Source organism: Catharus ustulatus, chromosome 5 (genome assembly GCF_009819885.2).
Source record: "Catharus ustulatus isolate bCatUst1 chromosome 5, bCatUst1.pri.v2, whole genome shotgun sequence".
In the NCBI taxonomy this organism is placed as follows: Eukaryota; Metazoa; Chordata; class Aves; order Passeriformes; family Turdidae; genus Catharus; species Catharus ustulatus.
Genome location: NC_046225.1, coordinates 36375884 through 36392560, shown reverse-complemented (window position 1 = coordinate 36392560; position 16677 = coordinate 36375884). Strand labels below are relative to the sequence as shown.

The 16677-nt window shown below is 39.4% G+C and overlaps 1 protein-coding gene across 6 annotated transcripts in view; it reads right to left on the bottom strand.

The window, feature by feature from the left end:
- CLCN3 (chloride voltage-gated channel 3) overlaps window positions 1-16677 on the bottom strand; it is a 71716-nt gene that overhangs the window by 12612 nt on the left and 42427 nt on the right. For all 6 annotated transcript variants that reach the window (XM_033059481.1, XM_033059486.1, XM_033059482.1 and 3 more), the window contains 7 exons: window positions 12455-12612; window positions 11390-11489; window positions 9579-9766; window positions 8815-8937; window positions 7308-7514; window positions 5680-5760; window positions 3969-4514 (listed from right to left, as the gene is read on the bottom strand). In XM_033059481.1, the coding sequence (XP_032915372.1) occupies window positions 3969-4514; window positions 5680-5760; window positions 7308-7514; window positions 8815-8937; window positions 9579-9766; window positions 11390-11489; window positions 12455-12612 (1403 nt within the window). The remainder of the gene's footprint in view (window positions 1-3968; window positions 4515-5679; window positions 5761-7307; window positions 7515-8814; window positions 8938-9578; window positions 9767-11389; window positions 11490-12454; window positions 12613-16677) is intronic.

Sequence of the window (16677 nt, the reverse complement as noted above, 5' to 3'; positions counted from 1 at the left end):
TACAGTAATGAGTCTACTGATCATAGGCACTACAGTATAGGTACAAAAGCATGGGAGGGAAAAAAAAACCCAACCCAAACAAAACAAAAAATGCCAAATCCCTGCCATATCAGCCTCCTGGTAATGCATGTCCACAGCAGTAATAGCAGCAGGAATCTCTTTGCCCCATTGGCAGCAGCTGGATAGCTTTGCTCACCTCACAGGAAAACAGTTCCTGTGTGGAAGGTGTGTGTTTGCAGATGGCTACAGCTCCAGGAAAAGACCCGGAGAGCCCAGAGGATGCTTTATAATGATTTAAATGACAGTGTAATATTCTTTCTTTTTTTTTCTTCTATTTTGAATTTGTTTCTTTTATAGAGATAAAGTCTAAAGCAAATAAATATCAAAGTAACATCCTCTTCTCCACATCCTGGCTGACATTCTAACCAACTACATGGTTCAAAGCTTCCAAAAAATTCATGCAGCACAGTTCCATCAATGACAGTAGCATGACTCCTTGCCTATTGGCAAAGTAATAAATATATCCTCACAACTTCACAAAAATATTTCCATCATGCTGAAGTTCTGAAAAAATGAACCAAGCCCAAATGAAGTATAAGCTTTCCCATTCTGAAAACCAGTGAATTCTAATATGCAGTGTGACCTTGTGGTGACAACCCCATGCAAAATAGCCAGATGCACATAAACACGTGAATGGCACAATAATGTCCTAGATATAAATGAGACATGGTAAGTGAATACAAAACTAAAGAGGTTGAAGTGGTCAGATCGCAGAACACTGTCTGAATTACAGACCTAAGGAAGACTAGCATTTAAAATACACACTCTTACCCACCAACCATCATAAAGAACATAAGTTCAAATAACCTGCAACATCTAAAACATCGAAACATAAGAAACACAACATGATGTTATTATTCTATCAGTTACAGAATAGTCAAGGTGGAAGATGCTGCCCCAGACCGTCTACCCCTGCTCAAGCAGGGTCACCTACAGCAGGTTGTTCAGGCTTGCCACCAGTCAAGATTTAAATATTTCCAAGGATGTTCTCTGCACAGTATATTCCAATGATCAAACACCCTCACAGAAAAGAAGTGTTTTCTTATGCAAACTGTTACATGGAACAGCATCTTAAACTGAAAAGTTAAGGCAAATTTAAACATTAATCTTGCTTAGTGAATACTCTACAGGAAGTTTGCATTAAGACACATATGATAATGATGTGGTTGCAAAAAACTACGAAGGGAGCCTGACAAGATAGAAAATTATGAAGGCGTGACATCATTCAGAAAATTGCTAAAGACTGGGGAGAAGCTGCAGCCACCTCCAAAACAGATATAGGAAACAACTGGGAAAAACAAAAATTATGCTGCTTGTAATGGAGAAGAAATTTCCATTACAGTCACATGAACTGTGTGAGCCCACTTTCTCATCATAACATGCAATACTGGAAAATACAGCAAAAGAAATCATCATTGTCTCCTTTTAACATCTGTAGTGATTACATTTATGTGAACAATAGGGAGAGCGGATATTAGAATTACCACAGAGTAGTGTAAGGGGTATTCTATTCTTCTATTCTTCTTCCAAGTAACAGACTAGGGAACCTGAGTACAGTAATTTCACGATTATAAGCCACACTTCCGGGTGTCGGCAACTTTTCGTTCTTTGTCCATATATAAACTGCACCTGATTATAAGCCACATGTTACAATACAGAGTGTGATAAAAGGTATCTATTCTATCACCATCTGTTGAGGGTGGGGGCAGTGATCCTTATCTCCGTGGGAGATGTTCTGCTAATGAGCCATCCATTGAAACCAGGCAGGGCATTGTTTTTTTTTGTTTCACAACCCATCCTTCCTCCAGCGAGTCATTTTCTGCTAATGGCCCATTGAGTCCCACTGTGTGACTGATAAAATTACTTCATCCCATTGGAAGTTGCTCCAGCCAGGGGGAAGAGCCCAACATTTCTTACTGAAATAAAAACAGAAGTTTTGGGACACTAAGGGACTGGACTCCAGAGGAAAACTGGATTTCTCCACATCACCACTGGACCTCCAGAGGGAAACTGCACCTTCTACAGGAGCACTGCTTCAACTGAATCACATCTGTCACTGCAAGAGGACTGCACCCACCATTTAATGGGACTGCTACCAAAACCCTGCCTGACAGGGTGTCAGGTTGTACTCTGACTTTGTCAGGGTTTGGAGTTTGTTTCTTTGTAGTACTGCATTTCTGTTTTAATTTCCCTAGAAAAGAACTGTTATTCCTAATTCCTATATTTTTGCCTGTAAGCCCCTTGATTTCAAAATCATAATAATTTGGAGGGACAGGGTTTACATTCTCCATTTCAAAGAGAAGCTCCTGCCTTTCTCAGCAGACACGTCCTCCTAAAACAGCAACTTTTTGTTCTTTGTCCGTATATAAGCCGCACCTGATTATAAGCCACACTTCGGGTTCGGACCAAAATTTTAGTCAAAATGGTGCGCCTTATAATTGTGAAATTACTGTACAGTACTTTCACGACTACAGTAATTTCATGACTATAAGGCGCACCCTTTTGACTAAAATTTCCCCCGAACCCGGAAGTGCGCCTTATAGTCCGGTGCGCCTTATATGATGTACAAAGTTGCGACATTTGCCACCCCGGAAGTGTGAGCCGCAATGGGGGGGTGGTGCCGCGGGAGCGCCGAGTCACGAGGCGGGGCGAGAGCGGGCGGCCACGGCTGGCAGGAGCTGCGCGGGGAGGGAGGGAGCCAGTGCAGGCCCTGGTCCCAGCACAGGGGGAACAAGGAGCCGCCAGCTGCGGGGGAAGCGAAGAGCCGCCGGGTGCCGCCAGCCACGCGGGGAGCAAAGCGCTGCCAGGCGCCGCCGGGCGCGGGGGGAGCAAAGTACTGCCAGGCGCGGGGGGAGCAAAGCGCCGCCGGCCATGGGAAAGCGGCGGCGGTGCAGCCCCTGCGGCTGCGGGAAAGCAGCAGCGGCAGAGTGGCCCATGCGGCCACGGGGAAGGGGCAACAAGCAGTGGCACCGCCGAGCCGAGCGAGGGATGGGCGGCAGGGCGGCTGTGCCGCTGAGCCAAGCGAGGGATGGGCAGCAGGCCCGCTCCACAGAGCCGCGAGGGGGTACAGCACGGCGGCACAACGGAGCCGCAAGGGGAAACGGCACGGCAGGAGCGCTGAGCCAAGCCAGGGACAGGCGGCATGGTGGTGGCACCGAGCCGAGTGAGGGACAGGCGGCACAACAGGAGTGCCAAGCTGAGGGAGGGAACAGCACTGCGGTTCCGCGGAGCCATGAGGGGGAACAGCACCACGGTAGCACGGAGTCGCAAGGGGGAGGTGGCCCTGTGGCTGCGCCGAGCCACACCTGCTCGCACCGGGAGTGGGCAGGAGTGCCAGGGCCCACTGCACAGGGAGGGCGCCTGGGGCTGCCTTTGAAAGCCTACGCTGATCTGTGCAAAACGTTTCCAAATTGTGCACCTGCCAGAAAACTCCACGATCGCAGGTTTCTTTTACTAATTCGTTACTTTGTTGCGCGTGGCACGGATCTTCGCGGCAAAAAAAAATTGTGCCCTATAGTCCAGTGTTCCTTATATGATCTACAAAGTTGCGAATTTTGCCGACTCCTGGGGGGTGCGCCTTATGGTCATGAAATTACTGTAGTTATGCTGAACTTTGCTCTTGGAAATTTAAGAAACATCCCTTACTAGTGAAACACCCATCCATCCACACAGTTATTGCTCCCCACTGCATTTAGCACGTTTCTACTCAGTTGAACAAAGGGTCATTCTGAATTTAAGTAAATACTGTTTGTTACAAGAATTGCTTATTAGCCAAAAGCATAAAGACCTTTTTTAAAAGGAATAACATGAAAAAATAAACAAAGTTTCTAAGTTTGAGAGATGGGAAATGAGAAACGCAATAATTAAATTATCGCAGCAGCTAAAAGAGCTACTGCATTCCCACTTACCTTGATACCAAAAGTGAAGACTGTCATGATTATTTTAAATATGAGTGCTAAACACAACTGCCATATAGCTGAATAGACTCCAGTGCCTGCTGGACGGTCAGGAATATCGTCTACAATTTTGCTTGCATTCATATCATTTCTGTAGTCACAGAGCGAGGAGGATTCTAGTGGCCCACAGTCTGTGAAGAGCTCCTTAATAAGCTCACTGGTGTTTAGCCTTGTATATGGATTAGGAAATGCAATCACAGCTGTTATTGCTGCAACAATAATAACCTCCAGGACAGGATACTTCCCAAATTTTGTAGATTTGCGTCGACGACACCATGCAATATTTGCTCGGATGAAAAATGCTCCCCAGAGCCCACCAAATACTCCCAGAAGAATAAAAGGAAGTAGTTCAAAAAGGTACCAAGGAGTGTGATATTCCACATAAAAAAGAACTAGGCGGCTATTACCAAAAGGATTGATGGACCTTAAAACAAATGCAGCTACTAAAGCAGCAAAAAACGATCTCCATAAAGTTTTCAGTGGGAAATAGTAACTGACCTGCAAAAGACAATACACCAGAATTATTAGTGATTCAATTAAAAACCAGGAAAGACAAGTTAATGATGTGCTAGAACACTGTTGCTCACATGGTATAAGGTAAGAAAATTATTCCTATCACTTGGAGTACTGGCACTCCAGCAGATTCTACATTTTTATAAAGTCCAACAACTCAGATTTAAAGACAATACTACAGCAATGTTGAAACCACTGTTGTTTTAAGACTGTTAGGAAATGATGCACTGCAAATTATGCTTAGAAGCTGCTCTGCTTTGTGTCTCTTACTAGCCTTCATGAGAACCAGATCACATACTCTCAGATTTCCTGCTAATATTTTCTTTTTCAATCTATATTGAAAGGTTTCTCACAGATCTGTTATTTTTAAGAAGCATGATTAAAACTAACAAAAAAATTAAATGGCCTCAAAACAGACCATGCAATTTCATTCTTAAGCCCCACACAACCTGATTTGAATTGCAAGATAGTTTTCTTCTGTATTTTTCTGGCAACAGAGGCATTCCTCAAAACTCCCTAAGAGTATAACAAAATTATATGTGAAATAATAATTTCCCTGCTTTTCAATTCAGAGATTTTTGGGGTTTTTTAGGGTCTTTAAAAATGCCAATGATAGAAATAACATTCTTACCTATTTTGAAAATTACAATTAAAACTACTTTAGCATAAAGCACTTTCGGAGAAATTGCTTGTTTTATAGTATATTTGCCCTTTCAACAATTATCACATTCAATTGTGTTTAGTGTCTGAAGCCTTAAGTAATGTTTAAAAACTTGCTTTACAAAACTATCTTAAGTTTCTAAAGATTTTTTTCAAAAATTAAGAGCCCTATTTCTTTTTTTTTTTTTCAGAATGAACTCCTAGACTGAAAAGCTGCTGTGTCTCTATCTGTATGTAAACTGTAATTATTAACAGACTCAGCCTTTTCCAGAATAAAATAATTAAGAACAAAATAAAGCTGATATTCATTTAAAAAAAAAAAAAGAAAAAATATCATTAGGACTTTGCTGGTAACAGGACTCTTTGAAATATGGGTCAAAAAATAATTTCCTTCTTAGGAGAGACTCCATAGCTTAAAGGAGTCTGAGATTATTTAAACTAAGAGAGATTTTCTAAAATATTTATTCTTCAGTGCCATCTCTTGACATACCTCCTCCAGACTGAAAAGGACTCCACCAATTGGGGCACCAAAGGCTACAGAAACTCCTGCTGCTGAGGCAGCTGACAACACCTGGAAAAGAATAAAGGTGAGAGGGTTTGTTGCAGTCTATGTTGTACATATGAACAACAGAATCTCACTATAGCTATAAGCTGAGTTTGGTGATGATACCAAACTGCCGTTGACTCTCTTGAGGGACAGGAGGCTTGGAGAAGGATCTAGGCAGACTGAGGCCCTGGGCAATGATTAATGGTATAAAATCTACTGAGTCCAAATGCTGCACACCTAGGACAAAGTAACACCAGGCTCAAATCTAAATTGACAGAGAAGTGGCTGGAGAGCAGCCCTGCCAAGAGGGATCTGGGGATGCTGGTCAGCAGCAGCTCAGTGTGAGTCAGTAGGGTGTGCCCTGGAACCCAGAGGGCAAAACCCCATCCTGGGGTGCATCAAGCACGTCATGAGCAGACAACCAAGAGAGGTGACTGTCCTGCTGCATTCAGCTTTTGGGGGGCCTCACCCTGAGTGCTCTGTGCAGGTCTGGGTCCCACACAGCAAGAATGTCAAGTCCTTGGTTGCATCCAGAGAAGGAAAAAAGCTGGTAACAGGGATGGAAAGAGTGTCTGAGAACTAGTTTGGAGAGAAGGAGGCTGCAGTAGAAATTTCCCTGCTGCTCGTGGCAAAGCCCATGATGACACAGGTTGCTTCCCAGCAGCCCATGGAGGACTATGGCACAACAGATCTTCACCCTGCAGCCAATGCCAGAGCAAGCTCCGGGCAAGCAGATCAGGTTTCTTGCAAGCACTGCAGCCTGAGGGTGATTCAGGCTGGGGCAATCCTTGAATGGTTGTACCCTGTGGGAAGGACCCATCCTGAAGATCCTTCTGATGGACTGTCTCCCGTGAGTGGGGCTCCACACTGGAGTAGAGAAAGTGACAAGAGGAAGGAGCAGCAGAGGTAAAGTATCCCCTTGTGCCACTTTGGGACAGAAGAGTTAGGAGTCAATCTGAGCCTTTCAAGAAGGGGCAGTGGGGGCAAGACACATTTAGTCTTGTTTTCATCTCTCACTACTCTACTATTGACAGTCAAGTCACTTTTCTCAAGTCTAGTCTGTTCAGCCTGTAGTGGTAACTGGTGAGGAATCTCCCAGTCCTCATCTTGACCTCTGAGCTTTTCATCTCACTCTCTCCTGCTGTCCTGCCAATACAGAGGGGTGAGAGAACTGCTTGGCTGATACCAAGTCTAACCCACCACACTCTCATTAACAAAAGTGAACTGAAAGAGGGCAGAAAACACTGTTGCCACAGGAACACTTTGTTCAGGGGTTCAGAGCACTCTGCTGTCCTCACAATTGAAGACACTCATCAGTTACCAAAATGTAGAGACAAGCACAGAAAAAACTGAAATAAAATCAAATGGTCTCTGAGGTGGAAGAAATACAAACTGACTCTTCCATGGAAATTTTTTACCTGTGTGAATGCTGGGGATAATACATCTTTTAACATAATGAATATTGATAATCACTAAACATCTTCCAAGAGAACAAATAGAATCTTTTAAAAAAATCAGTGCAAATGAACCAAAATCCAATGCATTCTAGAAATGCTTTTTCAAGAACTTACCTCTCTTTTTTTAGCTTCATTTGTACTGTATTTTGGAAAGAGGTAGGAAAAAATATTCCCACAGCAGCAGGCAACATGTACCAAAGGACCCTCTTTTCCTAAACTCAAACCTGATGCAACAGCCAAGACTAAAGTAATTGTTTTTATCATCAAAGTCCACTTCCCCAAGTAACCTCTGATGATGAAGCCGCTCAAAATAGTTTTTATCTGGAAGAAATAAAAAACTGTATCTGTTACTGCACTCTTCAATTTTCAGAAAAAAATTAATCCTTTCATTTTAGTTGCAGAACTTCAAAAGTCAGTTTCTTCAAATGACTTTGTCACACTTTAAAACATGTATAATTCAGATTGCTACACTGAGTCTATCTGCTTGCCAGCAGCTTTCCATTTGCAACTTACTCTAAAACACATAACAACATAAAACTACATTATCAATTACATTTAGGAGAAAAGCAACCTGCAGTAGCTTCTAAGACTGGATTCGTTAGTTTATGATGTAAATTATTGAGCGAAAGGCAGAAAATTTCCAAAGGAAAAATAAACCTGCAAAAACCATACTCAAGGTCATCTATTGTAGCAATATCCCAGCTTGCACCAATATCACCCATTTTCTCTTCATGTTTTACCATCACTACATAAAAATCAACAGTAGATTTCTTCACATAAATATGGAAAAGATCAGCCTATCTCCACCAGAAAAATGTGCCACTTGCCAAAAGTATTACTGTGCTTAACAATGCTATATTATTGGTCTTGAAAATACGCCCACATAGAGTAAATAATATACAGCTATCATAGGACCACACGTCCACAGAAAGGATGTACACAAAACACTGGGCAGCTGTGTCTAAAAAGTAAGGGTAGCTAGATTTGAAAACCAATTTAAGAAGAAATTTCTTCTGGAATAATGGCACAGAACTACTCCAAGATTAAATATAGGCGGATAAAAAATATATTTACAAAAGCGGAAGAAGTGAGACTGACAAGAATTGATTTGACTTTGGATTTTTCTCTCCCATTCTGTGGATAGCAGCAGACAGCAATCGTAAACAGTGAGTTTTTGAGGGTATTACACATTTCACATTGTTACTGTCCATTGGTTTGTGCTAGTTGCTAGTTAAAGCAACTAAAGCTACTGCAACAAAAGATTGCTCTATCAAACGACCCATATTGTGTCAATGAAACACTGCTCCCTTATCACCACAGGGAAGGTGTCGATTAGGGGAGGTTTGGAAACCATTCTTCAGAAGTATACTAATTCAAATACTTTCTTGAAAAGTGGTCCCCACAGAAGCAAAATCTACTAACCCAGGAGATTCTTTTAAATTTGGGGCATTTTCTCAGAAACAATTAGCACAATTACGTGTTTTCAATTTGAATGCTTGTAATAATATATTTCTTCAAAGGCACAAGGTGCTTCCTCTTGCCTTCCTCCTGACCCACTAAGGCAGTAATCTACACATTAACATGAAACACCTATAATATATATCTATTATTTGGACCTCACCTCAGGTATCCCTGAGCCACAGGCGTAAGGAGCAAATACCTTCACCAGAGAGACTGCTAAGAAGGCAAAGCTCAATGCCCAGAAAATGTACATTATGTAGTTCATTATGTATGAACCTGGGCCCTAAAAGCAAAAACAAAAAGTCAGAAAACAGATTTGATGTAAGAGCAAAATCACTACTTAAAATTATCCAGAAGTACTCCTGCTGCAAGCACATTTATACACACATTTTGAGGTACAATAATTATTGCCACGAGAGAGTTTTGTTTGAAAAGCATAGTCATGACACCTGTACATTAGCACAGACTGGATTATAAAAGGTAGAAAGTGTTCTAACACTTCATCTTAAAGAGAAAAAATAAACATAGAACAGGTATATATTTTAACAGCAAATAGCTGCTAAAATCTAGTGAATAATGAGTAAATCTTCCTTATTTAAAAACACAGTGGTAGAAAAATAAAACAAATCTATTCTTAGTTATCAGAGAACACCATAAATGGATTTAATTTACATACAGTCACGATAAAGAAAAGAAATTCTTGCATTAATTCTCATAACTTCCTTACATTTGCAACACTCCAAGACCCCCAGCAGTTCATGAAATGCACATTTACTATGCTATAATCTATTAAATCGATTCAAATGCTGAAAAATGGCACAGACAGTAAAAACCAAATTCTTGTTTAAAATCCTAACCTTAAGACCATTATTTCCTTTCCCTATTCAGCCAAGCCGTTGAACAAGACCATCAAAGAATACTCACTTCTGCTTGCCCGATTATTAGTTCTGCCCATGTTTTCCACTGTGGACATTTATCTCTCTCTTCAAATGTGGTCTCATTTGAACCCCAACAACACTGTTCATGGTTAAACCACAAAGCACTAAGGCAAATGCCCTCCTTCAAGTCAGTCATCCAGTCAGCAGCTATGTCAATTAATCCTGCCAATGCCCCTGTTGTAGAAACAGTTTTGTATTAATGTTCTGGTAAACGGAAATAACACACACAGATAAAATGAAGGAATGGGCTTGTAACTGATGTAAACTGGTGATTACAGAAAACTTAATTAAGTAGACATTTATTACACTACTGGTTTCCAGGATTATATCCTGTTTTCATTATGGTAAGACTAATATTTGCTGAACAATTAAGTACTTTGTATATTTCCCAAGTTAAATGAGATTTTTTTTCCTTGCTTTTTTTCCCCCTATACCACAGTTCTCCAACAGTCCACTGAAACCAAGGAGTTAAGAAAAGAGAATTGTTACTTTCTTGTGATGGAGCAGTTTATATGGCACCAAGCCTGCTGGAAAGAGATGAGATTGTCTAAAAGGTGAAAAAGGATTCTAGCCCATGTGTTGGCAAGTCAAAAGCAGTATTTCAGTAGAACAGACTTTCAACCAAATTAAGGTCTCCTTGTGACTGAACTCAAGGTTATACCATTTAAGATCCACTAGATATACAAGAGAAGGTATCTGAGATGAAAAAACATACCAGTGCTCAAGACCAGAATTTGCTAACTTTGTTGCTCAGAAACAGAAAAAAACAAATTTTAATAGACAGCAGCTTAAGGGGTTGAAAACACTACACTGCATGTTCCCACTGAAATGATCAGAAACAATTTCCAGTAATTATACACTCCTGGTTTGTGCATCCAGAAGTATATAAACATGCTGCAAACTTTGCATATGTATTAATTTATATGCAATTTGTGAAAGTGATGATGCATATACCTAAGCAGTAATTAAAAAAAAAAAAGCATACTGTTACCATGCTTTTTAATAGGCATAGCCTTACTCCACAACTAGTTTTCCTAACATTTAGTTTAAAATGTCTGTTTGAAATACTTTTTCTTTAAAAAACTGGGCACAGAGTTTGTGACCTTTCTTTCCTGAAGGTTTTAATCATCACTTCAAACCATACTAACAGAAAAAGCAGTAGCACTACCTGACAGCTGGGTCACAAACTATTGGATGCTTTTAAAAATTAATACTAAAAAAAATTTAAATTTTAAAAATTAATTCTAAAATATATTAAGAAGGAAAGAGAGGATTGAAGTATAGGTCAACAAACTCTACCTGTTAAAGTCAATGTTTTCTGTGGAAGACCCTCTGTAAAGGTACGACATAAACATATAGCTTACATTCACTAATTCATAAACACACGCTTTACAAGGAAGTGTGCTTACCAAAACTACACATATACCAGAGCTACTTTTATTTACAATCAACACTTTCACAAGAAATCCTACAGGTAAAAAACAAAATTTTACAGACAGGGAAAACATAAATCTCAATTACAGGATTAAAGAACATTGATAGCTTAGTAGATGAAATTCAGAAACACTTGATAAACTCTCTCTAAATTCAGTGAGGTTTTGATTCCCATTTGATCAGTAAACCCTCACCTCAAAATGGTGAAGCCTGTAAATCAAGATAGTACATTTTTTCTTCCCTTATGGAATTGTTGTAGTAGACTGAGCCAGCTCTCAGCTGGGTTGGTGGAGAACAAAGGAAAAACACAGTAACTATGCTTGCTGACAAATACAAGAAAAGAATCCTTTGTGTTTACATTACCTGATGCCAAACCAGTTAATGTGACTACCAACCATCCTGACCATGCATCATACAAACTTTTTGTCATCTCCCATGCTGATTCTTTCTTCTTGCTGTTAATCTGCAAAGAGAAATCAGTATGTAGAGTTGTATGTACTTCTGTAATATGAATAATGAAAAAAAAGGAAGTATGACATACAAATTGCATGGTGCAAGCTGCAGGCAAATAAACTCTCTCTTGAAATCACAAGTGGTCTGGTTGTATTTAGTGCTTTACACAGATAAATCAGCTTAATTATTCAGACATCAAGCAACTGACCAAGAAACATATATTTGCTTAATTTAAAGAAGTAAAATCCAAGAAATACATTATTAATAATTGAATACCTTCTATGACACACACCAAAAATGTGAATTGTAACATTATTTCCCTCCTATTGATTAAATATTTTAAACCTCAATTAAACTGCTAGCATACTAATAATAAGCTATTTCATATGATTCAAATTCCAAAACTTCTACTTCAAATATAAACATCTTTATCTCTAGACTAAAAAACACAAAAAAGTAAAATAAAAAAAAAAAAATTTAAAACTACCCTATAGTACTTCTAGACAACTATTAGTAATGACATCTGAAGCTGTTCTTATTTTATCCTTATTTACTCCCTGCACTTAGCTGCAGTTGCAAAGACACACTTGTGTCAGTATAAAAGCAATATACATCACACTTTGCTTTTCTGTACAAGTACCACCAAAACCACTATTGTACTATTACAAATACATCTACACTGGAAAATAGCTTTAAGTATACTAACATGCAAAAAATGCAGTACTTTAAAAACAGTATTTGGGCAACAGGGACCTATTCCTACTCTATTAAATTACTGCTTCCTTCCCAAGTTATAATAATCCTGCAAGACTGCAGGTATCCAGCTAAGAAGTGCTTTTTAAACAGTGTTCAAGTTGTTCTAGTTGATGTACCTACGTACAAATTTAAAAGACATGCATATATTTGTTTCTATTACTAAAGCAGACCTTAACTCCAACATCCAACCAAAAAAGTACTGTTATTTATCTCAAGTACCCGTCTATGCCTTTCTCTGTCTTTGCACTTCTCTCGAACCCAGTCAATGGTATGGAAATCATCATATGTTCCTACTCCAGGAATTGGCTCATCCAGAAGGTCCAGTAAATGTGTTGAACTGTTGATATTTCCTCCATTTGTCATTGTATAATGAGTTCCTGCAGCAGAGAAACACAGCGATGAATTAACTCTGCAATAAGTATTCAAATTATGTTCATAGCACAAAAATTTCTGAACAACTAATTCAGACACGTTCCATAATATGCATATTCTATTGTCATTCAGGTCTCTCAGTGTTGCATGCCACTCCTTTTTACTGTCATTCAGTTGTAAGTTAAATTTGTCTATTAGTGACTTTGTGTTTCCATTGGTTAAATAGGGATTTCCTAGTCAAATTATTGTTCTGTTTTGTGCACAGACTCCAGAAAAACTTTAATAGAAGCAAGTGGAAAAAAAGAGCAGCTCTGACACACATTTAACTTGAAATGTATTTCAGCTTATGAACTACCAGAGAAAAATCTGTTTGTACAGAAAGAAAGCAAGGATGATTAGCTAGAAAGTTCACAGCACTTTCATATGTTACCAGTTACTTCTAAATATACCTTCTACTGATTATGAATCTCTCCTACACAGATTCTAAGAGCAGCCACAAAGCAGCAAAAAGCCAAACACATACTCATATTTTGGTTTTATTTATCTTTTTCAGGTACATCACAGAACAGTCCTCAGTCATGAAATTTGGAAATATTGTATAAAGAAAATATCTTCTAATTTGTCATCACTAGCTAGTTTCCTCACAAGCAGTTATCACAGCAACAGCCCCACAAATATTTACTGTGCTGATCAGAGCAAGAAGAGCAAGAGGAGTATTGAGAATTTTTCCATTTTCAAAAGCAATAAAAGAAAGTTTTACCTTTTTTAAGCTTTCAAATGTCATAAATTCTGAAATATATTGACTTTTCTTAATTCTCACTTGTTTGACTATGAACAAAACAATGTGCCCAACAGTATACAGCACACCACAGCAATCTCTATTCATAAAGCTGTAGGCTCAAGTTGACCAAGATTTCTGTCAGTTCAGACAGACACCAGAATCCATTTCACTAGATTGATACTAAGATGTTTAGACAGGTGGGGGGTTTTTTAAACTGGAGGGGTTTTTTGTTGGTTTGTTTTTTTTTAATTCCAGGCTTCTTTAATTGAGCTTCTTGGTATTGTCAGCAGAAATTTCCAACGGACCAAAAAACCAAAACTAACAAACAAAAAGCTTGTCAAAGGACCTACCGTAAACTTCCAAATGCTACAAATGCTGAGTTCACCAGCCCAAGCCCTCACAACAACTCACAATTAGATTTATACATAAGTAAAAGGTGCCTTTTCCCTTTACAAATGTGAATTCTAAGATCTAGAAGAAGCATTGTGACAGCTGGCATTACACTCTGACCAAAGTGGTGCCTCAGTCATCTATTGCTTAAGAGGTCATGTTGATGCCTACTATATAACATATTGTTTATTTGGACATTTTTTTAGTGGTGAAAAAACAAAATAATACAAAATTCATATTGAGACAAAATGCAATCTATAATTTTCAAGATACACAAACAATTATTATTACAAATCCTAAAAAACTTAAAAGAAAAGTGTAGAAGACAATGCAAATGTAGCAGACAGCTCCCCAATAACACCAATACCATTCTCTTATGTGAGCCTGGCTGCCATCTTTATCTTAATACTTTTTTCCCCAGTCTTTGCCATATTAAATTCCCCCTCATCTATTTCCCATAGCTAAGCCCTGTAAATCTCTTTCCAAAGCTGCTGCTAGTCTCTCTTAAGGCAGATGTAAAGAAGCATTACCTATGCTTCCATTAATAAAAGGCTAACAGCAACAACAATAATTTAGATCAGATTTGCTAATAGAAGTGGTTGTGAAAAAACTTGCTTTAGGATAAGGGATTCAATTCTCTTGCCTTTTCCAGTTCTCCCAACTAGAAGTCTAAGATACATGTCTGCCTAGCTGAAAGGGCAAGGTGATCACCAAGAGATTATAACAAAATTCACAGTATAATATATAGTTTAGGTCTCAAAATTAAGACAGTAACAGAACACTTCACTAAAATACTATTTTTACATGAAATCAGCTTCCTTTTGCAAAGCAATGGGACATAAATTAACCTCACCCACACCTTAATTATTAATCTTCTACAAAGTTACAATGTGATCACACAGCTTCCTGAACCTGAGTGAGTAAGGTTGGGCAAAAGCTTGTCTTTGCTCTGAAGGAGTTGGTTTTATGCCCTGCTATATATGAAGCAATATCAAACTACACGGAGCATGCAATCCTATGCCACAGAAGGCAAATAGAGAATTATAAATGTATCACGAACAGTAACAGGTTATTTCATGCATATCACGAGGGGTTAAATTAGAATTCCCTCCAGGGGATTATAAGATGCCACCATCAGAGATGGTACTATGTTAATTGCACCTGGCCCATAGCAGAACTTGGAGTAGACTACAAAGGGTAGTCATTGTCCAGAAACAGTAAAAATTCCATTGAAACTATGTCAGGTTCCTACTTTGCCAACAGTTGCCGGCACACCAAATACTGGAATTATAAGTGATCACTGTATGATGGAGAAGAGACACAAGAAGATATGAAGCAGAAGAGGAGGTTTTGTTGAATACAGAGCTGCCATGAGTGCCTGATGTAATAGCTGAACAGCCTGAATAGCTGTAAAATTATACCAAGTGAGGAAACAGGCAGCAGTGAGTGTGGTAAAAAGGTATCCTTAGGGGACCATGAAAAGGACAACTCTATAAAATCTGACGCTCTGTATCTAAGATACAGAAGTCTGAGATTACATACTCCAGTCAGTATTATGATCTATGTAGTAAACAAATATTCTAAAGGAGATTTTAGAGAAACACACTTTTACGAAGTCTCAACACTTTTCCAAGTTTTTGCTTCCCTTTCTACCCTTCCTTCTCTAGCTTTTCACGCAACAAGATGTCCCTTCCAGCTATGAAGATATTCTCATCAGCATAAACACACACTTTCTCACTTTTTACACCCAGTTCCAAAGCGTCATTAAATGTATTTTCAATGCAGTGTTAAAACCCTCTCCAGAATACAAATATTTCATCATAACATTGTAACCATCGGGCAGGAAATCATCATTACACAGATAAATTGTAGCACTTGGCAAACCTACAGAACTATTTCCTCTTCCTCTCCCTCTTTCCCAGTCCTCAAGTTTCAAGATGCTTTCTCAGGCTACATGCTTTTCACCAAAACAGAAGCAGTTTTGGTCTTAAAACCCACAAGCACTTAGCATACAAGATGTATAGGCATAGCCTCTAGTGACGGTAAGAGAACACTTCTGATATTCATGAGGATACCTAAGCCATTTTGGAGCTGTAAAGAAAGTAAAGCCTTTTTGTTATACATGAGTTTTCTTAATTTTTTTCTGAGACTGGAAGCTAATGGTAAAAGTGGAACGCAGAACTTTTATAATTACTGCTATTCCGAACTAACCCACGTTACTAGAGAGAAGTAAACAGTAGTATATTGATCCTCTCAGAGGCTTAGTACAACTCGTAAGACTCCTTATAAAGCAAACACAGTCCTTCCACACTTTGCAAAAATAAGGCAAAATCACACAATAGTTTAGGCTGGAAAGGACTTTAAAGATTATCTAGTTCTTGGGCAGGGACACCTTTCTGTAGACAAGCTGCTCAAAGTCCCATCCAACCTGGTCCTGAACATTTTCAGGCATGGAGCATCTACAGCTTATCTGGGCAACCTGTTCCAGTGCCTCACCACCACCACAGTAAAGAATTTCTTCCAATACCTAATCTAAACCTCCTCTCCATTTGAAGCCACTCCCCCCGCCCTCTCACTACGCACTTTGTAAATAGTGTTTCTCCACCTAGGTTCCTTTCAGGTACTGGAAGGCAACAATTAGATCACCTCAAAACTTTTTCTTTTCCAGGCTGAACAAACCAAACCCTCTCAGCCTCTCCCCATAGGAGAGGTGCTCCAGTTCTGTGATCATTTTGGTGTCCCTCTGCTGGACTTGCTCCCACAGGTCAGTGTCCTCCCTGTGCTGGGGACCCATAGCTGGATGCAGCACTGCAAGTGGAGTCTCACCAGAGTGGGGCAAAGAAGAATCCCCTCCCTTGCCCTGCTTCCCACACTGCTTTGGATGTAGCCCAGGACACGT